This window comes from Pseudorca crassidens, chromosome X, assembly GCF_039906515.1.
Source record: "Pseudorca crassidens isolate mPseCra1 chromosome X, mPseCra1.hap1, whole genome shotgun sequence".
Taxonomy (NCBI): domain Eukaryota; kingdom Metazoa; phylum Chordata; class Mammalia; order Artiodactyla; family Delphinidae; genus Pseudorca; species Pseudorca crassidens.
Window position 1 is genome coordinate 90,629,246 of NC_090317.1, and position 26,523 is coordinate 90,655,768.

The 26,523-nt window shown below is 45.2% G+C and overlaps 1 protein-coding gene across 3 annotated transcripts; it reads left to right on the forward strand.

Moving 5' to 3' along the window:
- The first annotated feature begins 1,348 nt into the window (after positions 1 to 1,348).
- Positions 1,349 to 19,288, forward strand: GPKOW (G-patch domain and KOW motifs). 3 transcript variants are annotated; one of them, XR_010940094.1, is made up of 13 exons: positions 1,682 to 1,871; positions 2,654 to 2,808; positions 2,908 to 3,032; positions 4,826 to 4,935; positions 5,732 to 5,945; positions 6,315 to 6,447; positions 7,101 to 7,254; positions 7,433 to 7,556; positions 7,648 to 7,717; positions 8,250 to 8,335; positions 8,429 to 8,586; positions 10,258 to 14,964; positions 18,602 to 19,288. XR_010940094.1 is itself a non-coding variant. In XM_067724228.1 (12 exons), exons 1-11 carry the CDS (start codon positions 1,714 to 1,716, stop codon positions 8,558 to 8,560), a joined length of 1,461 nt encoding a protein of 486 aa, XP_067580329.1. In that variant the 5' UTR covers positions 1,682 to 1,713; the 3' UTR covers positions 8,561 to 8,586; positions 18,602 to 19,288. The 3 variants fall into 3 exon arrangements, 2 of the variants coding, with proteins under 2 accessions (XP_067580331.1, XP_067580329.1); XM_067724228.1 differs by lacking the exon at positions 10,258 to 14,964; XM_067724230.1 differs by lacking the exons at positions 10,258 to 14,964; positions 18,602 to 19,288 and having other exon boundaries at positions 1,349 to 1,871; positions 8,429 to 8,760.
- The last annotated feature ends 7,235 nt before the right edge of the window (positions 19,289 to 26,523 follow it).

Below are 26,523 nucleotides of genomic sequence, written 5' to 3' on the forward strand. Positions count from 1 at the left end.
TAGTATTCTTTCTTGTGACTATTTGTTTAAGTATCACTCTTCTACTTCACAAACTCTTAAGGTCCTACTCAGAGGTGTCTGTCTCATTAATCTTCTGAGGGCTTAGGACCTGGCTCTCACAACATATTTAAAGTTGGTAGGAACTATTTTTTTTTAAATCTGTTTTGAGTGTCATTGTTCCCCACTAGACTTGGAGCCTCTAGAGAGGAGGCCAGACTATTTTATTAATACAGTTGACCCTTGAACAATGTAGGCATTAGGGGCACTGACCCAGCGCAGTCTAAAATCCCTATATAACTTTTTTTTTTTTTGGCTGTGTTGGGTCTTCGTTGCTGTGCACAGGCTTTCTCTAGTTGCGGCCAGTGGGGGCTACTCTTCATTGCAGTGCGTGTGCTTTTCATTACGGTGGCTTCTCTTGTTGCAGGGCACTGGCTCTAGGCACGCAGGCTTCAGTAGCTGTGGCACGTGGGCTCTGTAGTTGTGGCTTGCGGGCTCTAGAGTGCAGGCTCAATAGTTGCGGTGCTTGCGGCATGTGGGGTCTTCACGGACCAGGGCTCGAACCCGTGTCCCCTGCATTGGCAGGTAGATTCTTTTTTTTTGAATTTTATTTTTTTATACATCAGGTTCTTATTATCCATTTTATACATATTAGTGTATATATGTCATTCCCAATCTCCCAATTCATCACACCACACACACCCCCAGGTGGATTCTTAACCACTAGGCCACCAAGGAAGTCCCTAAAATCCCTGTATAATTTTACAGTCTGCTCTCCATGTTCTGCATCCTCGTATTCAACCAATCTTGCATCATGTAGTACTGTAGTAGGTTATTTAGTGAAAAATATCCACGTATAAGTGGACCCTCGCAGTTCAAACCTGTGTTATCTAAAGGTCAACTGTATTTGAATCTAGAGTTTGTCCACTATTATATCTGTCATCTTGTAGGTACCACTTACATGTCTATTATTTATTATTGTACACAACTGGCACTCACAGATTTTTTTCTTTTTTTTTTAATAAATCTATTTAATTTTATTTATTTATTTTTGGCTGCGTTGGGTCTTTGTTGCTGCACGCGGGCTTTTCTCTGGTTGTTGCGAGCGGGGGGCGGGGGTGGCTACTCTTCGTTGTGGTAAGTGGGCTTCTCATTGTGGTGGCTTCTCTTGTTGGGAGCATGGGCTCTAGGTGAGTGGGCTCAGTAGTTGTGTCTCGCGAGCTGTAGAGCGCAAGCTCAGTAGCTGTGGCGCACAGGCTTAGTTGCTCCGCGGCATGTGGAATCCTCCTGGACCAGGGCTCGAACCCGTATCTCTTGCGTTGGCAGGCGGATTCTTAACCAATGCACCACCAAGGAAGCCCAGATTCTTTTTTTAATGATTTATTTTACCTACATTTCCCACACCAGTAGGGCACAGTAACGTGCACACTGTAGGCGGCCAATAAACGCCTACACGAAGGAGTGACGACTTAGCAAGAAGGAAGCTACCTTCCACCACGCCTACCTTCCCCAAGAACTACATTTCCCTATACGCCACGCGCTCTTGTGAAGTAAAAAGAGCGGCAATTACTTCCTACTGCCCCTATCCGCCTTCGCCTGGCGGTGCCACAGTGTTTCCTGGGAAAGGTAGTTGTAGCGCTGGTGGTCAAGCCCCAGCAAAGCGAGCGCAAACTAAACTTCCCAGCAAGCAGCGCGCCGGCCTGGGACGAGGGGAAGATGGCGGACGCCAAAGATGGTGTTTTGTGGCCTGCGGGAGCCTCCAGTGCCCCAATTTCATTCACCTTCAGTCGCACGTCCGCCCGGAGATGGCTGGCGGGAGACGCGGCTCCGGAGAAGGATTTCTTGAAGACCGAGAAACGGAGGGAGCTGCAGAGGTGAAGCGCTGGGTGTTTCATCCCTTGGCAAGCGGTGCGGTGGGTGCCTGCGGGAGGGTGGAATCTTGAGTTGATTTTCTTGGTGACAGTGGCCTGGGAAGTCTGAAGCACAGCCGGAGAAGATCCGTGGAGGTCAGAAGGCGGGAGTTAGTGGGGGAGGTGGGGAAATTGGACCTGTTGGCCGAGGGGATTGAGAGGAGAGAATGTATTCCTGAGAGGGTGTGTCTTTAGGACTTGGGGACCCTGAGGAGCGTGCGTTCTGAAAGAAGGAAAGGAGGGGAGAATGACAGGACTCCTAGTGTCCCAGGTGAAGCGTTGGGGCTTCTCCCATACGGGGAGCAGGATGGAGTGGCAGATTCAGGTTGGGGGAGGCTATCGTCAGCTTAATTCGGAAAGGAAAGTCTGAGGGAGGGACTTCCAGAAGAGAATCAACCATCTAGGAGGCTGGTGTGGAGCCCGGAGCTGGGGAGAGTCTGGGCTGAAGATGGTGATTTTTAGGTCATAGTGGAAGCCACAGAAGTGGGTCTTGAGATGAACAGAGGGTCCAGAATTGAGGACTGAGTCCTCGAAGGCACTGACATTTAAGAGTTGGGGGTGGGGGAGAGAATCCAAAGAAAGCACCACCAGAGGTATAACAGGAGAGCCAGACAGGAGAAGGGAGGGTGTAGTCAATGGGGCTGGGGGTGTGTTTGGCTCTTGTGTTTCTTCTGAATGAAGGGTTGTGGCTCAAAACTCACTGATTGTGCTACTCTCCCAACTTCACCCCTCTGTGTCCACATCAGTGTGCAGCCCTCAGAAGCCCCCAAGGAACTTGTCATCCCTTTGATCCAGCATGGCCACCTCAGGCAGCCACCGACCCAGGCCCCTGGGCCATCCACACATACTGAGGTCTTGGTGGATGGGATGCTGTCCCAGGCTGTGAAGGAGCTCATTGAGGGTGAGTGCTCCCTCCTTTGCCTTGCCCTAGTGAAGGAAGAAGGGGAGGAAAATGGAAGGATAGGGTGGAACCTCATTGCTCCCTCCCATTCTTCTTTAGAATCCACGAAGTCTCTGGAGGAGAGAGAGAATGCGGGTGTCGACCCCACGCTCGCTATCCCCATGATCCAGAAAGGATGCACCCCCAACGGGGAAGGGGCAGACAGCGAACCCCGGGCTGAGACAGTGAGCTGGCCCCTGGCCTCCCTCCTTCTCCAGTCTCTCACTGCCCTGTCTGCTAGGACTTGTGTCCCTGCACACAGCAGGCAAAGTCTGTGTGTGTACTAAAGGCCTGCTGCCTCGCCCTGCCTCCTTCCATCCTTTTTGGAAGCATTAACAAATGAATCCAGATATTGGGGTGTGAAAAGATACTTGGATTCTGGGATTATCTGAAGGAGCTGAGCAAAGGGAACAGGAAATATAAAGATCCTGAGGGTAGACTCTTCCTGGAGTACTTGAGGAACATCAAGGAGACCAACGTAGCTGGAGTGGAATGAGTGACAGGGAAGAGTAGTAGGTTAGGTCAGAAGTGGGCCATGGTGAGGACTTTGGCTTTTACTCTGAGTGAGGTGAGAGCCATGGGAGGGCTCTGAGCAGAGAAGGGACAAGACTTATGATTTGACAGGCTCTCTCTGGCTGCTACAAGCAGAACAGACTAGTAAGCAGAGGTGGAGGCAAGGAGAGCAGCAGTCCAGGCCAGAGGTGATGGAGACTCAGATCAGAGTGGTAGGAGCGAGGCCGGGAAGACAGGTAGGGTTTAGTGAGAGGGAAGAGGAGGGTCAGTGCTCCTAATGGCAGCAACCACCCAGACAGTGGCCTGGTGGCAGAAAATCGGTGTGGTGTGTGTCCATCAGTGACAATCTGTGGTGTGTCTAGAGCGAATATAAAGAATTGAGGGAGTGATGATGGGAGGTGATAACAGGAGAGGTGAGGGGTGTGTCCACAGAAGTAACCAAGTGTGTCTTTCATACCCATGGACCCTACTTTTCACCTCTTCGTTCACAATTTTTTGGCAATGCTTGTTTGGGTCCTAGTTCTCCTATAGCCCCAAACCAGAGAGACTCTTTCGACTGAATGGTTCTCATCAGCCTTCAGACATCCTCTGGTATCTTTCATCTTAAAAAAACCTTCACTTCACTCTCCTTCCTGTTCCAGCTTTGGCCTCCTTTCTCTAATTTTCCCTCTTCTCAGAGCCTTCTGCATCTCAGTTGATCACAGTTCCATCCATCCTTCCTCTCCAAAATACAACCAGAATCTGACCACTTCTCACCATCACCACTACCACTTCTCTGGTCTGAGCCACCAGCATTTCTCATCTGGACTATTGCAGTAACTTCCTCACTGGTCCCCTTGTGGCTGCCACCCTATCGTGGCTCCTGCCCAGCTCTCCTGATTAATCCCTTACCACCCCTCTTTGCCTCCACATCTGTTTCAGTCAGATTGACTTTTATAATGCTCTCCACACATAGCAGATCTTGTCCTGCCTCAGGGCCTTTGCTCTTACTGTTCTCTCTGGAGGACTCTTATCTTCAGGGTTCCCTCTGTCTCTCCTGGTCTCTGCTCAAATATGAACTCAGTGACACTCCTTTCTTCAGCCCTCTGCATCCCCTTAGCCTGCTTTATTTTTCTTCATATGACTTACCACTACCTGGCATATCATGTTTTATGAATTTTATTTATTCTGTCTCTACAACTAGAATGTAAGCCACACAAAGGGCAGGAGTTTTTGTCTATTTTGTTCACTGTTTTATCCCCAGCACCTAGAACGGTAGCTGGCACAGAATAGGTGCTTTATAAAGATTTGTCCAAGGACTGAACATGGAGGAATAAAGTGAGGGATGGCAAGAGGAAATAAAAATTCACCCTTGAGCTGACTGGAAAAGAAGTCTCGAAGGTCACCTAGTGGGTGATAGCAAGTACACTTCAGAGGGCCCACTGTAAGCCAAGCCTGACCGTCCTTCCTCTGCCTAAACCCATAGGTGCCGGAGGAGGCTGATTATGAGGCAGTCCCTGTAGAGGCCTATGGGCTGGCCATGCTGCGGGGCATGGGCTGGAAACCTGGCGAGGGCATCGGCCGTACCTTCAATCAGTGAGTTTCTAGGGTCGGGGCAGGGGACAGCAGACGGGCCAGGGAACAGACCCCCATGGTTACCGCCCACCCAGAACCATCCAGGCAGGGAGAGGGCACATTACCACCCTATGTATTTCAGTAGCCCCTTCCACTACTCTTTAAGCCTCCTATTTGCCCTTTGAAACTCCATTAAGAGATCCTATTCTGTAAAGATTGCCTCTCTGGGCATCAGCTTCCTTATCTGAAAAATGGGGATAATAACAGTACTGACTTCCCAGGGCTGTTGTGAGAGTTAAGTGAAATGATACACATAAAGCACTTACAGTAGGCCCTGGCCCCAGATAAGCATAGGCTAAACACTTGCTATTATCATGATCATACAGATTACAATCCGTTCTCCACAGTTCCAAACTCTAAAGAATTCTGAAAACCAAACTTTTTTTTTCATAAACTATTTGGCAGCCAAATGGGAACTGAATTGACATTGAGCTTTTTACAATCTGTTTCTCTTGCTTGGTATGAATAGTCATGGTTTCCCCTGTAGAAAAATTAGTATATTTGGTTGTTGGGATCTGCCTCATATCCCACTGTAAATACTGTGTCATAGATGTTATACACCGTAGATTATTAGGTTGAACCAAATAAAATTGCCATTTCTGCAGGTCAGAAACAGTCCCTAATATGAGATTGGGAAGGATACTCTCAAACATATTGATAGGTTGGGATTTGGGTGGTGGTTGGGGGTAGGGGTGAGGAACGGAGCGCTGAAGACCCATGCATCCCCCAACAAGCCCATATTCTGTGTTTCCTGCAGAGTGGTGAAGCCCCGTGTCAACTCACTGAGGCCCAAGGGGTTAGGGCTGGGCGCCAACATGACTGAGTTCCAGGCCCTGGCCCCCACCGGCCCCCACCACCTGCTGAGGCCAGATGAGGAGCAAGAGAAGGATAAGGAAGACCAGCCTCAAGGACTGGTGCCTGGAGGAGCTGTGGTGGTTCTTTCTGGCCCTCACCGAGGCCTCTATGGGAAGGTAAGGAACCAAGATGTGCCTGGAGCCCAAGACAGGCAGCACGGAAAATTGACATGAGGGTCAGAGGGAGGCAGAAGTGGGTTTGGGGTATGAAGGCTGGAAGTCCTTGTCTTTCAGGACTGCCTGGCCTGCCACCTCATTCAATAACTCAGGACTACTTGCTGGGCCTTTCTGAGCCTCAGTTTTCAGCTAAAAGGAAGAGAATGCCATATGCCACAAGTCCCTGAGGATTACATACTTAAAGTGTATCCAAGCCCCACAGTCTGTCGGGAGAGGCACAGGGGTCAGGCCTATTAGAAGTAAGGGTGGACAGCGTGGTCCTAGGAACGTGGGTCAGGTCCACTCACTTCTTCCCCCCCAACACTTTAGGTGGAAGGCCTTGACCCTGACAATGCTCGGGCCATGGTCCGTCTGGCTGTGGGGAGCCGCGTGGTGACTGTTAGTGAGTACTGCCTGCGGCCTGTCTCCCAGCAGGAGTTTGACAAGAACTCCTTGGATCTGAGTGAGTGAGCCTCTTAACCTAGCTGGGGGAGTTGGAGAAGTATTCCTGGGGCAAGGTTAAATCTGCAGAGGGGCAGGACAGTGGTCTGCCTGGCAAGAGTGACTTCTGGTCAGAGTTAAGAAGTGAGAATGAACATAGTGGTTTATTCAGTTTGATTGAAGAGAGGTTGATCTAGTACCCTTGGGTCTTTAGCCTCTTTCTGAGGAAGAAGGAACAAGTGTGGAAACGAGTTCCTACCCTTGGGATGTCTTTGTCTCTTTGGGGTGGTGAACCTCTCTTTTGCTAGGGACTGACAGCAGCTAGGACTAGGGCATGATGGGGAGGAAGGCATTCTAGGCACGTCAGTAGGATGGGTCCGTTTGGCACATAGGAGATGGGAGCCGACAGCCCTCCAGGAGTCCCTAGCCCGCCCTAGGCAGATGACTCAGGTAAGCACTGACAGGACGGGCTAAGGTGGTTGAGCAAGGCTTCCTGAAGGAGGCTGAGACAGTTGAAAGGAAGGGGAGAGCATTCTAATAGCCCAGACAAAGGCTTGATGGTGAGACGGGCACTTTGGCAGTTGGGAGGTGGCCTGAGGCTGAGGTGTGGCCTGGAAGGGAAGAGAGGGAGACATTGAGGTTGTTTCCTGGTTCTCCCCACACCCCCTTGAACAGGCCAGGTGAGCAAAACTTCCCCAAGGCAACAGAATGGAACAGCCTTGTCATGGAAGGCCCTTCAGGATCAGGACCTCCACGTCCGGCAGGAGGACTCAGCGAGGAAGCGGAAACACCATCCAGACCGGTGGGACCCTGAGCATCTCAGATGGAGGTAGGGGTCAGGGCTGTGGGGAGGCTCCAGCGGTCAGAGAAGGCTTCTAGGGCAAGGCACGTGCCTAGAAGGAACTAGGAATGGCATTATGAGTGGGTTTTAAGACATCAGCAAAGGTGGGATGACCAGAATGTGCCTCTGATAAAGAACTAAGCCTGGTGTTGGCCCCGCTCCACAGACAGGATGAGCCTGCAGCCAAGAGTGAGAAAGCAGCTCCCAGGAGTCAGCACTGGCTGCACAGGGACCTGCGTGTGCGGTTTGTGGACAAGCTGCACAAGGGTGGCCAGTATTACAACACCAAGGTGGGAGCCCTGCACCTGGGTCTGCTTCCTCCCCAGGGACTGGGCCCACTTAGCTCTCTAACATTCTCATATCCCCTGGCCCTTTCCCCAGATGACAGTCGAAGATGTCCTGAGCCCAGATACCTGTGTGTGTCGGACAGATGAAGGCCAGGTCCTGGAAGGTGAGTCTGAGGGATGGCCATTGGGTCATTATCATCCTGGAGGCTGATTGAGAGGGCTGTCTTGGGCCAAGAGCCTGGCCAAAGGCGGGAGGTTGGACAGAGTTAGGTTTTTTGCAAGGCCCAGCATCCCTTAACAGATCATTAGACGCTTCCATGATGGTGAATATCTGAGCCTCACTTTCCTCTTCTGCAAAATTAGCATGGAGATAACCTATTTCTCCCTCTTATAACTGGTCCCTTGTAGGGATGTGTGTAAGCTCCCTGTGCAGGGCAGGGCATACAACGTGCCCACAATAAATGGTATCTGTTATCACCCCCACCCATCATCATCATCATACATAAATGCTCCCTTTATTACAACTATTGCCAGGAACCGCTCCTTAGGTTTCCTCCTCTGTGAAATGGATGTGGGGGCCTCGCATCTGTCAACAGGCACAGAGTGGCACCAGAGAATACAGGAAAGGCCCTTCTGACAGGACCCTGACTGGGCTGACCCTTGCTGCGGGCCTCACTCCCCTCTCCTTGTCCACAGGCCTGAGGGAAGACATGCTGGAGACCCTGGTCCCTAAGGTCCAGGGCAACCGGGTGATGGTGGTGCTGGGGCCATGGGCTGGAAGGGTGAGTCCAAGACCTGGGAATGGGCATGGGAGCACTCAGGGAATGTCCCTGAATCTGGGTTGGCCTTGCTGACTCCACCCGCCCCTACTCTAGGTGGGCCGTCTGCTGGACCGGGACAGAGAGCAGAGCCGGGCTCTTGTGCAGCTGCAGAGAGAGAATCAGGTGGTGGAGCTTCACTATGATGCCATCTGCCAGTACATGGGCCCCAGCGACTCGGAGGACTGACCTGTGGACACACTCCCATCCCCCAGGTTGTTACCAATCCCGTACAGTGTGAAAAGCCTGCCTTCACGAAGGTGGGGGGGGGGTCATGGTTCCGCCCTCCACTTGCAGTGCAGCCCTGGGACAGGATGGACCAGAAGGGAGGCTAGAAACAAACCCAGTATTTACCAGAACTTAGTATATAATAAAAACCAGTTCTGGGCTTTCCTGGTGGCGCAGTGGTTGAGAGTCCGCCTACCAATGCAGGGGACACGGGTTCGTGCCCTGGTCTGGGAAGATCCCACATGCCGCGGAGCGGCTGCGCCCGTGAGCCATGGCCACTGAGCCTGCGCGTCCGGAGCCTGTGCTCCCCAACAGGAGAGGCCACACAGTGAGAGGCCCGCGAACCGCAAAAAAAAAGCCAACAAGAGATCATAAATGGTGTGCTGAGCTGTGAGTGGAGATGGGAGCTGCGCTGATTGAGGTGGGAACCAGTCCTTTTTTCAGCCCCACCGCCCAGCTTGGGCTGCTCACCAAGTGGAAGGATCCATCCGCTCCCGAGCTCACTGTCGGAGTCCAGAAGCTCTGAACACTGTCCCCGAGCAGAGACTAGGGATTCTGGAACACCACATCTCTGGACAACTTTCTGAGTGAGAATCTAGCAGGCTCTGCTTTTACTTTTGGTCCAGAGCAGATGCCCAGAGGATATCTTGAGCCTGTGACAGGAGTCAAGTGGAAGGGAGGCTTCTCCCCACCAATGGGACGTGTTAGCACTACTTTCCAGAGGAGTCAGTTAATCTCGGGGCCCCCGTTTTAGTCCCAAAACTTTGAAGGTGAAAAAATTTTGTCTATCTCGAGTAGAATTTCTCTGGTTGCTCCAGGTAACTGGGTTCTCAAAAAGGTTATCCTTTTTCCATTAAAGGGTTCCAGAGAATCCTTTTTCCTGTTTAATGGCCTAAGATACAAAATCAACAAGGGAAGAAAAAAAAATCAGGGGAGGTCAGAACTTTAGGCACAAGTGTTTCTAAATCATCCCCAGTCACTAAGTCATTGATGTAATTAATGGTATTTGAGTTAGATCTAGGCTTCTGGTATAAACTCCTGATGCTTCAGAACACGGCACAGCTGTGGAGAATTTAAACCCTTCCCCCTCAAGCAGGATAATAAAGGTGAGCTTCTGTCCTTGCCAAGCAGAGGCAGACTACCCTTTTGAGCCAAAATGAGCAGGTATAGAAAGACAGTGAGTTAGCCAGATCAGTGTGCCTAGTAAGGCAAGGGATGATTAGAAAACCTTCCAGTATAGTAACCCCAATATGAGGGACACTTACACAGACCGATTTACTTTTTTTTTTTAATCATCCCTGCTTAATTCCAGAACTCTGTTTTCAAGATTAGCCAAACAGGGTTGTTAAGACAGATACCAGAGAACAAACCCCCACCCCCAGTTGCTCGTTCTCGAGTCATCATCGTGATTGCACATGCTGCCTTGGAATTCCAGGCTGAGTTGTATTTTTAATCTTGGGAAGGGTTAGGGGACTTCCCTGGTGGTCCAGTGGATAGGACTCCACACTCCCAGTGTAGGGGGCCCGCGTTGGATCCATGGTCGGGGAACTAGATCCCACATGAGTGCTGCAACTAAGAAGCCCGCATGCTACAACTAAAAGATCCCACGTGGGGCTTCCCTGGTGGTGCAGTGGTTAAGAATCCGCTTGCCAATGCAGGGGACACGGGTTCGAGCCCTGCTCCAGGAAGATCCCACATGCCGTGGAGCAACTAAGCCCATGCGCCACAACTACTGAGCCCGCGCTCTAGAGCCCGCGAGCCACAACTACTGAAGCCCGCGTGCCACAACTACTGAAGCCCGCATGCCTAGAGTCCGTGCTCTGCAACAAGAGAAGCCACCCAATGAGAAGCCCACACACCGCAACGAAGAGTAGCCCCCGCTCGCTGCAACTGGAGAAAAGCCCGCGCACAGCAACTAAGACCTAACGTGGCCAAAAATAAAAATAAATAAATAACTTTATTTAAAAAGATCCCATGTGCTGCAACTAAAGACCTGGCGTGAGCCAAAAATAAATATTTTTTCTAGAGGTTCCCAATTTGGCACACCCAGAAATCACTTTCTTATGCTGTTATGTGCTTCACCCAGTCAAGAAGGCCGCCTCCTTTCTCCAAATCATAATAAATCCATCTTGGTAATGCTCTTGAGAAGGACAGAAAGCTCCTCGGGGAATGGCCCTGGTCCCATGTGTCTGCCCTGCAACGTGGCATAACCTGGCAGTTTCAGACAAATCCCTCCATCTCCTCTGTGCGCCATGACACTTAAAACAGATCTTTCACCAGATCTGATTTCCTAGAGTTAATGTTTCTCCCGAGCCTGCCTTTGGAAATGGGGCCTGAAGTTCTTGAATACAGCCCTGTGTCCAGAAGGCCTAGCCCTCGGCAGAGCGCCTGGTCCCCCCGGGGCAGATCATCGGTTCTTTACATGCTTGCCCTGAGAGGATCCCTCCTGATCCCTCAGTTTGAGGACAGGGCTGCTTACATTCCTGGAAGCGTAGACAGTATCAGGAAGCTTTCCCAATCTGCCCCTTGTTCACTGTGTACAAATACCCTTTGAGTCTGTGCAGTTTTCTCGGCTGCTGTGCTTGCTGCCAGTGTTGCCCCTTAGGCAGTGGTTACTGCAATGACAGCTTCTGTGAGCCCATGAACTCTCCACAGACCACTCAAGCTGGGGACCGTGACCCGTACAATTTGTCCAGACTGGCTTCTTCCACATCACAGGGTCTGAGCAAGATGTGGGTGAAAAAGCATCTGCCTCTTCTGCCAAGTCTCCAGAAGTTTCCCTGGCAGGGTGCAACCTCTGTTAAAAAACTGTCCAGACACTGAACCAGGAATGTGTGGCAGCAGACTCAAGAAGCAGCTTCTCTGCCTTTTGAGAGAGAAGTGAAGTATTTGGGTGATTGGGACTACTGCGTGGGGCTGAGCTTGGTGGAGAAATATACAGGTAGGCCCTTCGTTTCTGACGTTGCTTCCTCAGCCGGGGGATGCTCCCCTCCACTCCCACACTGGGACCTCTTAATCTCCATGTTTGTAGCATCAAGCAGAGAGAGAAAGTATCCAACAACTTGGAAAGCTACATCCTCACCAGGTTACCCCTATTTCTCCAATTCATTCATCAGGCATCTGTGGGGAACCCCTACTGTATGCCAGATACTATTCTGCATGCTAGGGATACAGTAAAGGGTAAATCATTCATTCAACAAGTATTGAGTCTCCATTCTACGCCAGACATGATTCTAGCTACTGAAGATTTAAAAAACACCATGAACAAAACAAAGATCCTTGCCCTTGTGGAGCTGACATTCCAGTGGGGCTGAGAGGCAATAAGCATAAGAAGTAAATGATCCAGTATGTTAGAAGATGCTAACAGCCATGGGGCTGGGTGGGGGGGAGCGGGGAGAAAGTACAGCAGGGTAAAGGGGATCCAGAGTGGGCAATATTCATAGGATGGCCAGGGAAGGCTTTACTACAAAGGTGACATTTGAGAAACTATATGAAGAAGTGAGGGAGAGTCATGCAGCTATCTGGAGAGTGGTCTGAGTCAGGAAACAAAGTGCAAAGGCCCTGTGGTGGCACCATTGCTGGTGTGTTTGAGGAATAGTGAGGCCAGTGTGGCTGCAGGGGAGTAAATGAGGGAGAGGGGATGTAGGAGGTCAGGTCCGAGAGGTACTATGGTGCTTTGAGGGCCACATGCAATGTTCTGACTGAGGTGACAATCATAAACCTTCATGCAGCCACTGCCAGAGACTGCCTGTTGATGCCACCCCCACCCCCACAGCCACATTAAATACAGCTGCCCGCCAAGTGCTTTGGTCAGTCTGGCTGATTTCCACTGTCAGGAACTGACTCTCCCACTGGCTGCCCAGTGGGGCTGCTGGAACTTCCTGGAAGGCTTACTTCTCTGTCAGTGCCAGTGGGGTACTTTGAGGCATTGCCTCAAACTTGGGAAGCAACTTCCTTCCCAGGCCTCGGAGGAATCCTCAGCACTTGCACACCCCACCCCACCCCACCCCACCCCCCCCCATCTTTAACCGCTTCTCTGGAAGAGTTATTGTCTGAAAACAGACACCACCAGCTAAAGAGGAGAAGCACTAAATGTATCCTGTTTCCCCACAGCCTCTCAAAAGAGGACTAAATGCCACAACGTTGCTCACTAATCTTTTGGTAGTACTGATTTTCCTTATAACCTCATCCCATCCTTGTCTTCAAAAGTGCTTTAAGTCCTTGGGGAATTGCAAATTAAAAACAACAATGAAAAAAATAAAACAACAATGAGCTACCACTACACACCTATGAGAATGGCAAACATCCAACACACTGACAATACCAAATACTGGTGAGGATGTGGAACAACAGGAACTTTCATTCATTACTGGTAGGAATGCAAAATGGTACAGCCACTCTGGAAGACCATCTGGACATTTCTTAAAAAACCAAACATACTCTTACCATATGATCCAGCAATCACACTCCTTGATATTTACCCAAAGGAGCTGAAAACATATCCACACAAAAACGTGCACATGGATATTTATAGCAGCTTTATTCATAAGTGCCAAAACTTGGAAGCAACCACAATTGTCCTTCAGTAGGTGAATGGATAAAGGAACTGTGGTACATCCAGACAATAGAATATTATTCAGTGCTAAAAAGAAATGAGCTATATAGCCGTGAAAGGAAACTTAAATGCATATTACTAAGTGAAAGAAATCAATCTGAAAACGCTACATACTGAATGTTTCCAACAATATGACATTCTGGAAAGGTCAATACCATGGTGACAGTAAAAAGTGGTTGCCAGGAGTTAGAGAGTAAGGGAGGGATGAATAGGCAGAGCACAGAGGATTTTACTGCAATGAAACTACTTTGTATGCTACTCTAATGGTCGATATGTGCCATACATTTGTGAAAACCCACAGAATGTGCAACACAAAGCGTGAACCCTAATGTAAACTAGGGACTTTTGGTGACAATGATGTACTATTGTCAATAAATGTAGGTTCATTGATTGTAATAAATGTACCACTGTGGTGCAAGATGTCAATAGTGGGGGAAGATGTGCATGGAGGTAGGGGCAGGGGTGTATTTTCTACTCAGTTTTGCTATGAATCTAAAACTGCTCTAAAAAATAAAGCTGATTCTTTTAAAAAAGCGATTTAAGAATCTTTATGAAAATTAGAGATACACCACCCCTTTTGTCTTTGCCATATCCTATTAATAAACTTTTCAAAAAGCAGTTCTTATTTTTTATTTTTTTATTATTATTATTATTTTGCGGTACGTGGGCCTCTCACTGTTGTGGCCTCTCCCGTTGCGGAGCACAGGCTCCGGACGCGCAGGCTCAGCGGCCATGGCTCACGGGCCCAGCCACTCCGCGGCATGTGGGATCTTCCCGGACCGGGACACGAACCCGTGTCCCCTGCACCGGCAGGCAGACTCTCAATCACTGCACCACCAGGGAAGCCCAAAAAGCAGTTCTTATATATTCTAGATACAGATACTTTATCAGATACATGCTTTGCAAGTATTTTCTCCCAGTCTCTGGTTTGTCTTTTCATTCTCTTAATGTCTTTTGAAAAGCAGAAATGTTCAATTTTGATGAAGTCAAATTTATCAATTTGTTCTTTCTGGCTTGTCCTTTTGATGTCATATCTAAGAAATCTTCACCTAATCCAAGATCACAAAGGTTTTCTAGAAGTTTTATAGTTCTAGATTATATGTTTAGGTCTTTAATCCATGTTGAATTAATTTTTGTGTGTGGTGGGAGGTATGGATCCAGGCTCATTCTTTTGGGCATGGATATCCAACTGTTCCAGCACCATTTGTTGAAAAGACTACCCTTCCTCCACTGCATTGCTTTCCGCTTTTTCAAAAATCAGTTATCCACCACAAAGGAAAGAAAAAGATCAGTTGTCCACATATTTTTGGATTGATTTCTGGACTCTGTTTTGTTCTATTGGTATATTTATCTATCTGTATGCCAGTATCATGCTGTATTGATAACTATAGCTTTATAATGATTCTTTTTTTTTAAATTTAATTTATTTTCAGCTGTGTTGGGTCTTTGTTGCTGTGCGCGGGCTTTCTCTAGTTGCGGAGAGCAGGGGCTACTCTTCACTAAGGTGCACGGGCTTCTCATTGTGGTGGCTTCCCTTGTTGCGAAGCACAGGCTCTAGGCCTGCGGGCTCAGTAGTTGTGGCTCGTGTGCTCTAGAGCGCAGGCTCAGTAGTTGTGGTGCACGGACTTAATTGCTCTGTGGCATGTGGGATCTTCCTGGACCAGGGCTTGAACCTGTGTCTCCTGCATTGGCAGGTGGATTCTTAACCACTGCACCACCAGGGGAGTCCTATAATGATTCTTGAAATCAGGTAAGATTAGCCCTGCAACTTTGTTATTCTTTTGCAGAGTTGCTTCGGCTATTCTAGGTCTTTTACATTTCTATATGAATTTTAGAATCTTTTTGTCAATTTCTACTACAAAAGAGCCTACTGGGATTGGATCAAATCTATAGATCAATTTGGGAAGAATTAACATGTTAATAATATTTAGCCTTCCAACCCATGAACAAGGTCCATTTATACATGTCTTTAATTTGTCTCAGCAGTTTTTGTAGTCTTCGGTGTATAAGTATTGTACTGAAGAAAAAAAGGATAAATGTCTTGTCAGATTTATCCCTAAGTATTTAATACTTCTTGATATTATTGTACATATTATTTTTTGAATTTTATTTTTTTTATACAGCAGGTCCTTATTAGTCATCAATTTTATACACATCACTGTATACATATCAATTCAAATCGCCCAATTCAGCACACCACCATCCCCCCCCGCGGCTTTCCCCCCTTGGTGTCCATACGTTTGTTCTCTACATCTGTGTCTCAACTTCTGCCCTGCAAACCAGTTCATCCATACCATTTTTCTAGGTTCCACATACATCCGTTAAAACACAATATTTGTTTTGCTTTCTGACTTACTTCACTCTGTATGACAGTCTCTAGATCCATCCACGTTTCAACAAATGACCCAATTTCGTTCCTTTTTATGGCTGAGTAATATTCCATTGTATATATGTACCACTTCTTCTTTATCCATTCGTCTGTCGATGGGCATTTAGGTTGCTTCCATGACCTGGCTATTGTAAATAGTGCTGCAATGAACATTGGGGTGCATGTGTCTTTTTTTTTTTTTTTTTTTTTTTTGCGGTACGCGGGCCTCTCACTGCTGTGGCCTCTCCCGTTGCGGAGCACAGGCTCCGGACGCGCAGGCTCAGCGGCCATGGCTCACGGGCCCAGCCGCTCCGCGGCATGTGGGATCTTCCCGGACCGGGGCACGAACCCGTGTCCCCTGCATCGGCAGGCGGACTCTCAACCACTGCGCCACCAGGGAAGCCCGCATGTGTCTTTTTGAATTATGGTTTTCTCTGGGTATATGCCCAGGAGTGGGATTGCTGGATCATATGGTAATTCTATTTTTAGTTTTTTAAGGAACCTCCATACTGTTTTCCATAGTGGCTGTATCAATTTACATTCCCACCAACAGTGCAAGAGGGTTCCCTTTTCTCCACACCCTCTCCAGCATTTGTTGTTTGTAGATTTTCTGATGATGGCCATTCTAACTGGTGTGAGGTGATACCTCACTGTAGTTCTGATTTGCATTTCTCTAATAATTAGTGATGTTGAGCAGCTTTTCATGTGCTTCTTGGCCATGTGTATGTCTTCTTTGGAGAAATGTCTATTTAGGTCTTCTGCCCATTTTTGGACTGGGTTGTTTGTTTCTTTAATATTGACCTGCATGAGCTGTTTATATATTTTGGAGATTAATCCTTTGTCCATTGATTCATTTGCAAATATTTTCTCCCATTTTGAGGGTTGTCTTTTGGTCTTGTTTATGGTTTCCTTTGCTGTGCAAAAGCTTTTAAGTTTCATTAGGTCCCATTTGTTTATTTTTGTTTTTATTTCCATTACTCTAGGAGGTGGATCAAAAAAGATCTTGCTGTGATTTATGTCAAAGAGTGTTCTTTCTATGTTTTCCTCTAAGAATTTCATAGTGTCCCATCTTACACTTAGGTCTAGAATCCATTTTGAGTTGATTTTTGTGTACGGTGTTAGGGAGTGTTCTACTTTCATTCTTTTACATGTAGCTGTCCAGTTTTCCCCACACCACTTATTGAAGAGGCTGTCTTTCTCCATTGTATATCCTTGCCTACTTTGTCATAGATTAGTTGACCATAGGTGCGTGGGTTTATCTCTGGGCTTTCTATCTTGTTCCATGGATCTATGTTTCTGTTTTTGTGCCAGTACCATGTTGTCTTGATTACTGTAGCTTTGTAGTATAGTCTGAAGTCAGGGAGTCTGATTCCTCCAGCTCCTTTTTTTCACTCAAGACTGCTTTGGCTCTTCAGAGTCTTTTGTGTCTCCATACAAATTTTAAGATTTTTTGTTCTAGTTCTGTAAAAAATGCCAGTGGTAGTTTGATCGGGATTGTATAGAATCTGTAGATTGCTTTGGGTGGTATAGTCATTTTCACAATATTCATTCTTCTAATCCAAGAACATGGTGTATCTCTCCATCTGTTGGTATCATCTTTAATTTCTTTCATCAGTGTCTTATACTTTTCTGCATACAGGTCTTTTGTCTCCCTAGGTAGGTTTATTCCTAGGTATTTTATTCTTTTTGTTGCAATGGTAAATGGGAGTGTTTCCTTAATTTCTCTTTCAAATTTTGCATCATTAGTGTATAGGAATGCAAGAGATTTCTGTGCATTAATTTTGTATCCTGCAACTTTACCAAATTCATTGATTAGCTCCAGTAGTTTTCTGGTGGCATTTTTAGGATTCTTTATGTATAGCATCATATCATCTGCAAACAGTGACAGTTTTACTTCTTTTCCAATTTGTATGCCTTTTATTTCCTTTTCTTCTCTGACTGCCGTGGCTAGGACTTCCAAAACTATGTTGAAAAATAGTGGTGAGAGTGGACATCCTTGTCTTGTTCCTGATCTTAGAGGAAATGCTTTCAGTTTTTCACCATTGAGAATGATGTTTGCTGTGGGTTTTTCATATACGGCCTTTATTATGTTTAGTTAGGTTCCCTCTATGCCCACTTTCTGGAGAGTTTTTCTCATAAATGGGTGTTGAATTTTGTCAAAAGCTTTTTCTGCATCTATGGAGATGATCATATGGTTTTATTCTTCAGTTTGTTAATATGGTGTATCACATTGATTGATTTGTGTATATTGAAGAATCCTTGCATCCCTGGGATAAATCCCACTTGATCATGGTGTATGATCCTTTTAATGTGTTGTTGGATTCTGTTTGCTAGTATTTTGTTAAGGACTTTTGCATCTATATTCATCAGTGATATTGTTCTGTAATTTTCTTTTCTTGTAGTATCTTTGCCTGGTTTTGGTATCAGGGTGATGGTGGCCTCATAGAATGAGTTTGGGAGTGTTCCTTCCTCTGCACTTTTTTGGAAGAGTTTGAGAAGGATAGGTGTTAGCTCTTCTCTAAATGTTTGATAGAATTCACCTGTGAAGCCATCTGGTCCTGGACTTTTGTTCATTGGAAGATTTTTAATCACAGTTTCAATTTCATTACTTGTGATTAGGCTGCTCGTATTTTATATTTCTTCCTGGTTTAGTCTTGGAAGGTTATACCTTTCTAAGAATTTGTCCATTTCTTCCATGTAGTCGATTTTATTGGCATAGAGTTGCTTGTAGTAGTCTCTTAGGATGCTTTGTATTTCTGCGGTGTCTGTTGTAACTTCCCCTTTTTCATTTCTAATTTTATTGATTTGAGTCCTCTCCCTCTTTTTCTTGATGAGTCTGGCTAATGGCTTATCAATTTAGTTTATCTTCTCAAAGAACCAGCTTTTAGTTTTACTGATCTTTGCTACTGTTTTCTTTGGTTCTATTTCATTTATTTCTGCTCTGATCTTTATGATTTCTTTCCTTCTGCTAACTTTGGTTTTTTTTGTTTTTGTTTTTGTTTTTGTTTTTGTTTTGCAGTACGCAGGCCTCTCACTGTTGTGGCCTCTCCTGTTGCAGAGCAGAGGCTTCAGACGCGCAGGCTTAGCGACCATGGCTCACGGGCCCAGTCACTCCGCCGAATGTGGGATCTTCCCGGACCGGGGCACGAACCCGTGTCCCCTGCATCGGCAGGCGGACTCTCAACCACTACGCCACCAGGGAAGCCCCTAACTTTGGGTTTTGTTTGTTTTTCTTTCTCCAGTTCCTTTAGTTGTAAGGTTAGATTGTTTATTTGAGATTTTTCTTGTTTCTTGAGGTAGGCTTGTATAGCTATAAACTTCCCTCTTAGAACTGCTTTTGCTGCATCCCGTAGGTTTTGGATTGTCGTGTTTTCATTGTCATTTGTCTCTAGGTATTTTTCGATTTCCTCTTTGATTTCTTCAGTGATCTCTTGGTTATTTAGTAACGTATTGTTTAGCCTCCATGTGTTTCTGTTTTTTACGTTTTTTTCCCCTGTAATTCATTTCTAATCTCATAGGGTTGTGGTCAGAAAAGATGCTTGATATGATTTCAGTTTTCTTAAATTTACTGAGGCTTGATTTGTGACCCAAGATGTGATCTATCCTGGAGGATGTTCCGTGCGCACTTGAGAAGAAAATGTAATCTGCTGTTTTTGGATGGAATGTACTATAAATATCAATTAAATCTATCTGGTCTATTGTGTCATTTAAAGCTTCTGTTTCCTTATTTATTTTCATTTTGGATGATCTGTCTATTGGTGTAAATGAGGTGTTAAAATCCCCCACTATTATTTTTATTTTTATTTTTATTTTTTTGCGGTACGCGGGCCTCTCACTGTTGTGGCCTCTCCCGTTGTGGAGCACAGGCTCCGGACGCGCAGGCTCAGTGGCCATGGCTCACGGGCCTAGTCGCTCCGCGGCATGTGGGATCTTCCCGGACCGGGGCATGAACCCGTGTCCCCTCCAACCATCTTAACCATTTTAAAGTGTACAGTTAAGTGGCATTAAATATATTCACACTGTTGTATAACCATCATCACCATCCATCTCCAGACCTTTTCATCTTGCAAAATTGAAATTCTGTACCCATTAAACAATTACTCCCCATTCTTTCCTCTCCCCAACCCCTGGCAACTATCTGTGTCTTCTTGAGTGAGCTCTGGTAATTTGTGTCTTTCAAGGAATTTGTACATTTCAATGAAGTTGTGGAATTTATTGGCATAAAGTTGTTTATAATATTCCTTTAACCGTTTTAGTATCTGTAGAATCTGTAGTGATGTCACCTCTCATTTCTGATATTGGTAAGTTGTGTCTTCTCCCTTTTTTTTTCTTGTAAGTCTTCACGTTTATCAGTTTTGTTGATCTCAGTCAACCGCTTTTGATTTCACTGATTTTCTCCATTGTTTTTCTGTTTTCTATTTTTATTGATTTCCACTTTGATCTTTATTATTTCCTTTCTTCTGCTTACCTTAGGTTTACTTTGCTCTTCTTTTTCTAGTTTCTTATGGTGGAAGCTGAGATAATAGATTTTAGACCTTTCTTATTTAGTTCTTTCTTCTTTTCTAATATAAGCAGGCATTTAATGCAATAAATTCACCCCCGAATACTGCTTTAGTGGCATTGACAAATACTAATATGTTGAGTTTTCATTTTCATTCAGTTCAAAATGTTTTCTAATTTCCATTCTGACTTCTTTGATCCATGAATTATTTTGAAGTGTGTTACTTAGTTTCCAAATATTTGGAGATATTCCAGAGATCTTCCTGTTATTAATTTCTAATTCAGTTCCATTGTGGCCAGAGAAAACAATTTGTATAACCTGAATCCTTTTGCATTTACTGAGATTAATTTTATGGCCCAGAAAATGGTCTATCTTGGTAATACAGGGAAACTGCTTCATGCTGGTGCCTTGACCTTGCATTGATCCTCATAGTTCCTGTAGGTAATGCTTAACCACAGCTGATCTATCTAGATCTTGGCAGAAGCCTTGTGATCCTCCCAGAACATGAGAGCATGGGAAGCTTGTGAAGAACTGCTACAAGGCCATTTCCCACTCACTTTTTTATTTTCATGGGAAGCTGTCATGAGAGATTCTTATCACCTCCCAAATTCTGAGGAGATATGAGGATTTCTGTCTGAACCTTAGGGTACCGCTGCAGGGTATACAAATGCTTACCTGCAGCATGAAATCAGCTCCTCAGCAACAGGGTGTTCCACCACTTGTGTTGCAGCCATCTGGACCCTTTTGTTTCAGTATCATCCTGTGGTACAAAGGATATGGGGAACTGCTGTTGAGCCCCTCTAGTGAATTTTCATTTCACTTATTTCATATTTATTTTCTTTATATTATTTTCATATTCTATTATTTTTTTATTTACTTTTATCATATTCAACTATTTTAACTCCTGAATTTGTTTTTTTTTTACTTTCTATCTTTTTGTTGATATTCTGAAGCACAGGCTCAGCGGCCATGGCTCACGGGCCCAGCCGCTCCGCGGCATGTGGGATCTTCCCGGACCGGGGCACGAGCCCGTGTCCCCTGCATCGGCAGGCGGACTCTCAACCACTGCGCCACCAGGGAAGCCCTATATCATTCTTTTAAAGGTTGTGCCCTGCCCCCTTCCCTCCTGTTTCATTCTCCTCTCAGAGATTTTACTCCCATATTCTTACGGGAAGCAGAGGGGCAATGGTCCATCTTCTGTAACTGCTTCGAGGCTGAGTAGGGGTGTCGACCCTACCTGTCAGGGAGTAAAAACATCTCTGGATGCCTGATCTAGGGGCCCCAGGGGCAAGACAGCTACTTGTTTTAAGTCAGTGTGGGCTGGAATCCTCACATAGCCATCATCTTGATGTGGAACTGTTGTAACTGCTTCCATAGCCTTCCTATGAATCTCCTTGATGATGAAGCACGTTTTGGAACAGCATCAGAGTACAAAAATAACTATCTATAAATGACAAAAGAATTAAAAGGCATGGTTAAACATCTGATTACAGTGTAATCGGTAAAGAAACTTGGTTACAATAACCAGAATTACGAATGATTGCATTTCACTTAACATACCAAATAACCCTAGTTAAATATTTCTCTTTGAGATACTTCAGGGGCCCTCTACAGAATCCCAAAATTAGCTGGAAATCAAAAGAACTTTAATGAAAATTTGATATTTGGGAAGTTTGTCAAAAAGTTTTAAAACACTTGGTAAAATAAGATCATAGGTCACTGTGAGACAATACTTATTCTGTAATCAAAGTGAAAATAAAAGATTTCAAAGACAAATACAACACAGATCATTTAAAAGGTAAAGAAACTTAATATCTGTTATCAAAGGCAGTTCAACATTTTACGAAAACCTGTCCTCTTGGGACTTCGCTGGTGGTGCAGTGGTATCTGCCTGCCAGTGCAGGGGACACGGGTTCGATCCCTGGTCCAGGAAGATCCCACATGCCGTGGAGCAACTAAGTCCGTGCGCCCCAACTACTGAGCCTGTGCTCTAGAGCCCACAAGCCACAACTACTGAGCCCGTGTGCCACAACTACTGAAGCCTGCGTCCCTAGAGCCCGTGCTCCACAACAAAGAGAAGCCACCACAATGAGAAGCCCGTGCACCGCATCCAAGAGCAGTCCTTGCTTGCCACAACTAGAGAAAGCTCACACACAGCAATGAAGACCCAACACAGCCAAAAATAAATAAATAAATAAGCAAATTTATTTAAAAAAAAAAAAGAAAAAGAAAACCTGTCCTCTTAAAAGAGAGAAAAGCCACATTCAAGTCTTGCACCAGCTTACTTTTAAAATTCATTTACTCAATTAAATTTATTCTAAACTTAGTCAATCCTGACTGTGCACAAAACACTTTTCTCACAGTCCACTTTCCACAAACTTTTCATTACTTTCTGTAACCATCACTTTATTTTTTTGCAACCAGAAACAACCATCTGGGTTCAAGTAGCAATCTGAGTTGCATGGTTTCAATGCAACCAACAAAGGCTTAATTTCCAAAATATACAAACAGCTCATACAACTCAATAACAACAACAAAAAAAACAACTGATCAAAAAATGAGCAGAAGACCTAAATAGACATTTCTCCAAAGAAGACATACAGATGGCCAATAGGCATATGAAAAGATGCTCAATGTTGCTAATTATTAGAGAAATGCAAATCAAAACTACAATGAGGTATCACCTCACACCAGTCAAAATGGCCATCATTAAAAAGTCTACAAATAATATATACTGGAGAGGGTGTGGAGAAAAGGGAACCCTCCAACACTGTTGGTGGGAATGTAAATTGGTGCAGCCAGTATGGAAAACAGTATGGAGGTTCCTTTAAAAATTAAAAATAGAGTTACCATATGATTCAGCAATACCACTCCTGGGCATATATCTGGAGAAAACTCTAATTCAAAAAGATACAGGACTTCCCTGGTGGTGCAGTGGTTAAGAATCTGCCTGCTAATGCAGGGGACATGGGTTTGATCCCCGGTCCAGGAAGATCCCACATGCCATGGAGCAACTAAGCCCATGCACCACAACTACTCAGCCTGCACTCTAGAGCCTGTGAGCCACAACTACTGAGCCCACATGCCACAACTACTGAAGCCCACACACCTAGAGCCCGTGCTCCGCAACAAGAGAAGCCACTTCAATGAGAAGCCCGTGCACCACAACTCAGAATAGCCCTCGCTCGCTGCAGCTAGAGAAAGCCCACGTGCAGCAATGAAGACCCAATGCAGCCAGAAAAGAAAAAAAAGATACATGCACCCCAATGTTCATGCAGCACTATTTACAATAGCCAAGACATGGAAACAAGTTAAATGTCCATTGACAGATGAATGGATAAAGAAAATGTGGTATATATATACAATGGAATATTACTCAGCCATAAAAAGGAGTGAAATAATGCCATTTACAGCAACATGGATGGACCTAGAGCTTATCATACTAAGTGAAGGAAGTCAGACAGAGAAAGGCAAATACCATGTGATATCACTTATATGTGAAATCTAAAATATGATATAAATGAACTTATTTACAAAACAGTAACAGACTCACAGACATAGAAAACAAATTTATGGTTAACACAGAGGAAAGGGGATGGGGGAGGGATAAATTAGGAGTTTGGGATTAGCAGATATATATATATATATATATATATATATATTCAGGAATTCCCTGGTGGTCCAGTGGTTGGGACTCTGTGCTTCCACTGCAGGGGGTACGGGTTTGACACCTGGTCAGGGAGCTAAGATCCTGCATGCCACGAGGCATGGCCAGAAAAAAAAAAGAGAGAGAGAATATGTATATTCTTAATCACTTATACTGTACACCAGAAACTAACACAACATTGTAAATCAACTATACTTCAGAAAAACCCTAAAATCTTTGTCTAGTACATCCAATGTTTGGGCTTCCTTAGGGATAGTTTCTATTTAGTGCTTTTTTTTGCCCTGTGTATGGTTCATACTTTCTATTTTCATTGCAATTTTAAAATCTGGATATTTTAAATAATGCAGCAGCTCTGGAATTCAGATTCTCTCCACCCCAGGCTTTATTGTTGCTGCTGTCTGTTTAGTGACTTTTCTGAACTAGTTTTATAGTCTGTATTCTTTGATATGTGTGGTCACCAAAGTCTCTGCTTCATTAACTTAGTGGTCAGCTAATGGTTAGAGAGAGATTTCTTCAAATCCTTTGAACCAGTAAGTCTTCAACCTTTGCCTAGGGTTTCTCTGTGTGTGTTGGAGCATGCTTGAACACTCCAGCAAGGTAGTTTACAACTCTGCCTTAGCAGAGTTCTCCACAGAGCTTCAAGATCACCCAGAGGTGGAAATAATGCCATCTGCAGCAACATGGATGGACCTAGAGATTATCATACTAAGCGAAGTAAGTCAGACAGAGAAAGACAAATATACAATATTGCTTATATGTGGAATCTAATTTAAAATTATACAAATGAATTTATTTACAAAACAGAAACAGACTCACAGATCTTGAAATCAAACTTATGGTGACCAAAGGGAAAACGTGGGGGGAAATGATAAATTAGGAGATTGGGATTAACATACACACACTACTATATATAAAATACATAACAAATAAGGACCTACTGTAGGGCTTCCCTGGTGGCGCAGTGGTTGAGAATCTGCCTGCCAATGCAGGGGACACGGGTTTGAGCCCTGGTCCGGGAAGATCCCACATGACACGGAGCAACTAAGCCGGTGCACAACAACTACTGAGCCTGTGCTCTAGAGCCCGCACGCCACAACTACTGAGCCCACGAGCCACAAATACTGAAGCCCACGCACCTAGAGCCTGTGCTCTGCAACAAGAGAAGCCATCGCAATGAGAAGCCTGTGCACTGCAACAAAGAGTAGCCCCTGCTCCCCGCAACTAGAGAAAGCCCACGCGCAGCAATGAAGACCCAACGCAGCCAAAAATAAATTTTAAAAAAGACCTACTGTATAGCACAGGGAACTCTACTCAGTACTCTGTAATGGCCTATATGGGAAAAGAATCTTAAAAAGAGTGGATATATGTATATGTATAACTGATTCACTCTGCTGTACACCTGAAACTAACACAACACTGTAAATCAACTATACTCCGATTAAAAAAAAAAAATCACCCAGAGTTGAAAGCTTAGAGCTTTTCAAGGTCCCTCTGGATATCTTATTCCCAGTTTTTCATGATTTTTGGTCAACTTGTTTTCTCCAGCTGTTATCACCACCTCGGGCAACTGTGATGTTAAACAGTTTTCACCAGTTATTTTTTAAAAGGCTATTTGACCTGAGAGAGCTCTGAATCAGGTCAAATAAAGACAAGCCCTATAAGTGAAGGTTTCCAGGGAACTGCTATACAGGTCAAGAATGACAATTTTATGGGCCTCACACCCATTAGAATGGTTACTATAAAAAAAAAAGAAAGAAAAGAAGTGTTGGTTGGGATGTGGAGAAAATTAGAACCTTTGCACACTACTGGTAGGAATATAAAATGGTGCAGCTGCTACGGAAAACAGTTCCCCCCAAAATTAAAAAAACGATTACCATATGATCCAGCAATTCCACTTCTGGACAAATATCCAAATTAATTGAAAGCACAGTATCAAAGAGACTTTGCACACCCATGTTCATAGCAGCATTATTCCCAATAGCCAAAAGGTGGAAGCAATCCAAGTGTCCATCGATAAATGAATTGATAAGCAAAACGTGGTATATTCATACAATAGAATATTATTCAGCCTTTAAAGGGAAGGAAATTCTGACACATGCTTCAACACGGATGAACCTTGAGGATGTTATGCTAAGTGAAATAAGCCAGTCATAAGAAAACAAATACTGTATGATTCCACTTATATGATATATCTAAAGGAGTCAAATTGGGACTTCGCTGGTGGTCCAGTGGTTAAGAATTGGTCTTGCAATGCAGGGGACACCGGTTCAATCCCTGGTCAGGGAACTAAGATCCCACATGCCACGGGGCAACTAAGCCTGTGCACCACAACTAGAGAGCCCGCGTGCTGCAACTACAGAGCCCACATGCTCTGAAGCCCATGTGCCATAACTAGAGAGAAGCCCGTGCGCTGCAACGAAAGATCCCGCGTGCCTCAACTAAGACCCAATATAGCCAATAAAGGAGTCAAATTCATAGAAACGTAAAGTAGAAAGGTGGTTGCCAGGGGCTGGGGGAGGGGGAAATGGGGAGATGTTTAATGGGTCTAGAGTTTCAGGGTTTTTTTTCAAGTTTCAGACTATTTATTAAGCAGTGTAAACCCCAACACAATACACCAACATGATTTCGTGCGTTTATTTATTTATTTTTTACTTTTTGGCCGTACCACGCAGCACGTGGGATCTTAGTTCCCCAACCAGGGATCGAACCGGCGCCCCCTGCAGTGGAAGTGCCAAGTCTTAACCTCTGGACCACGAGGGAAGTCCCTGATTTC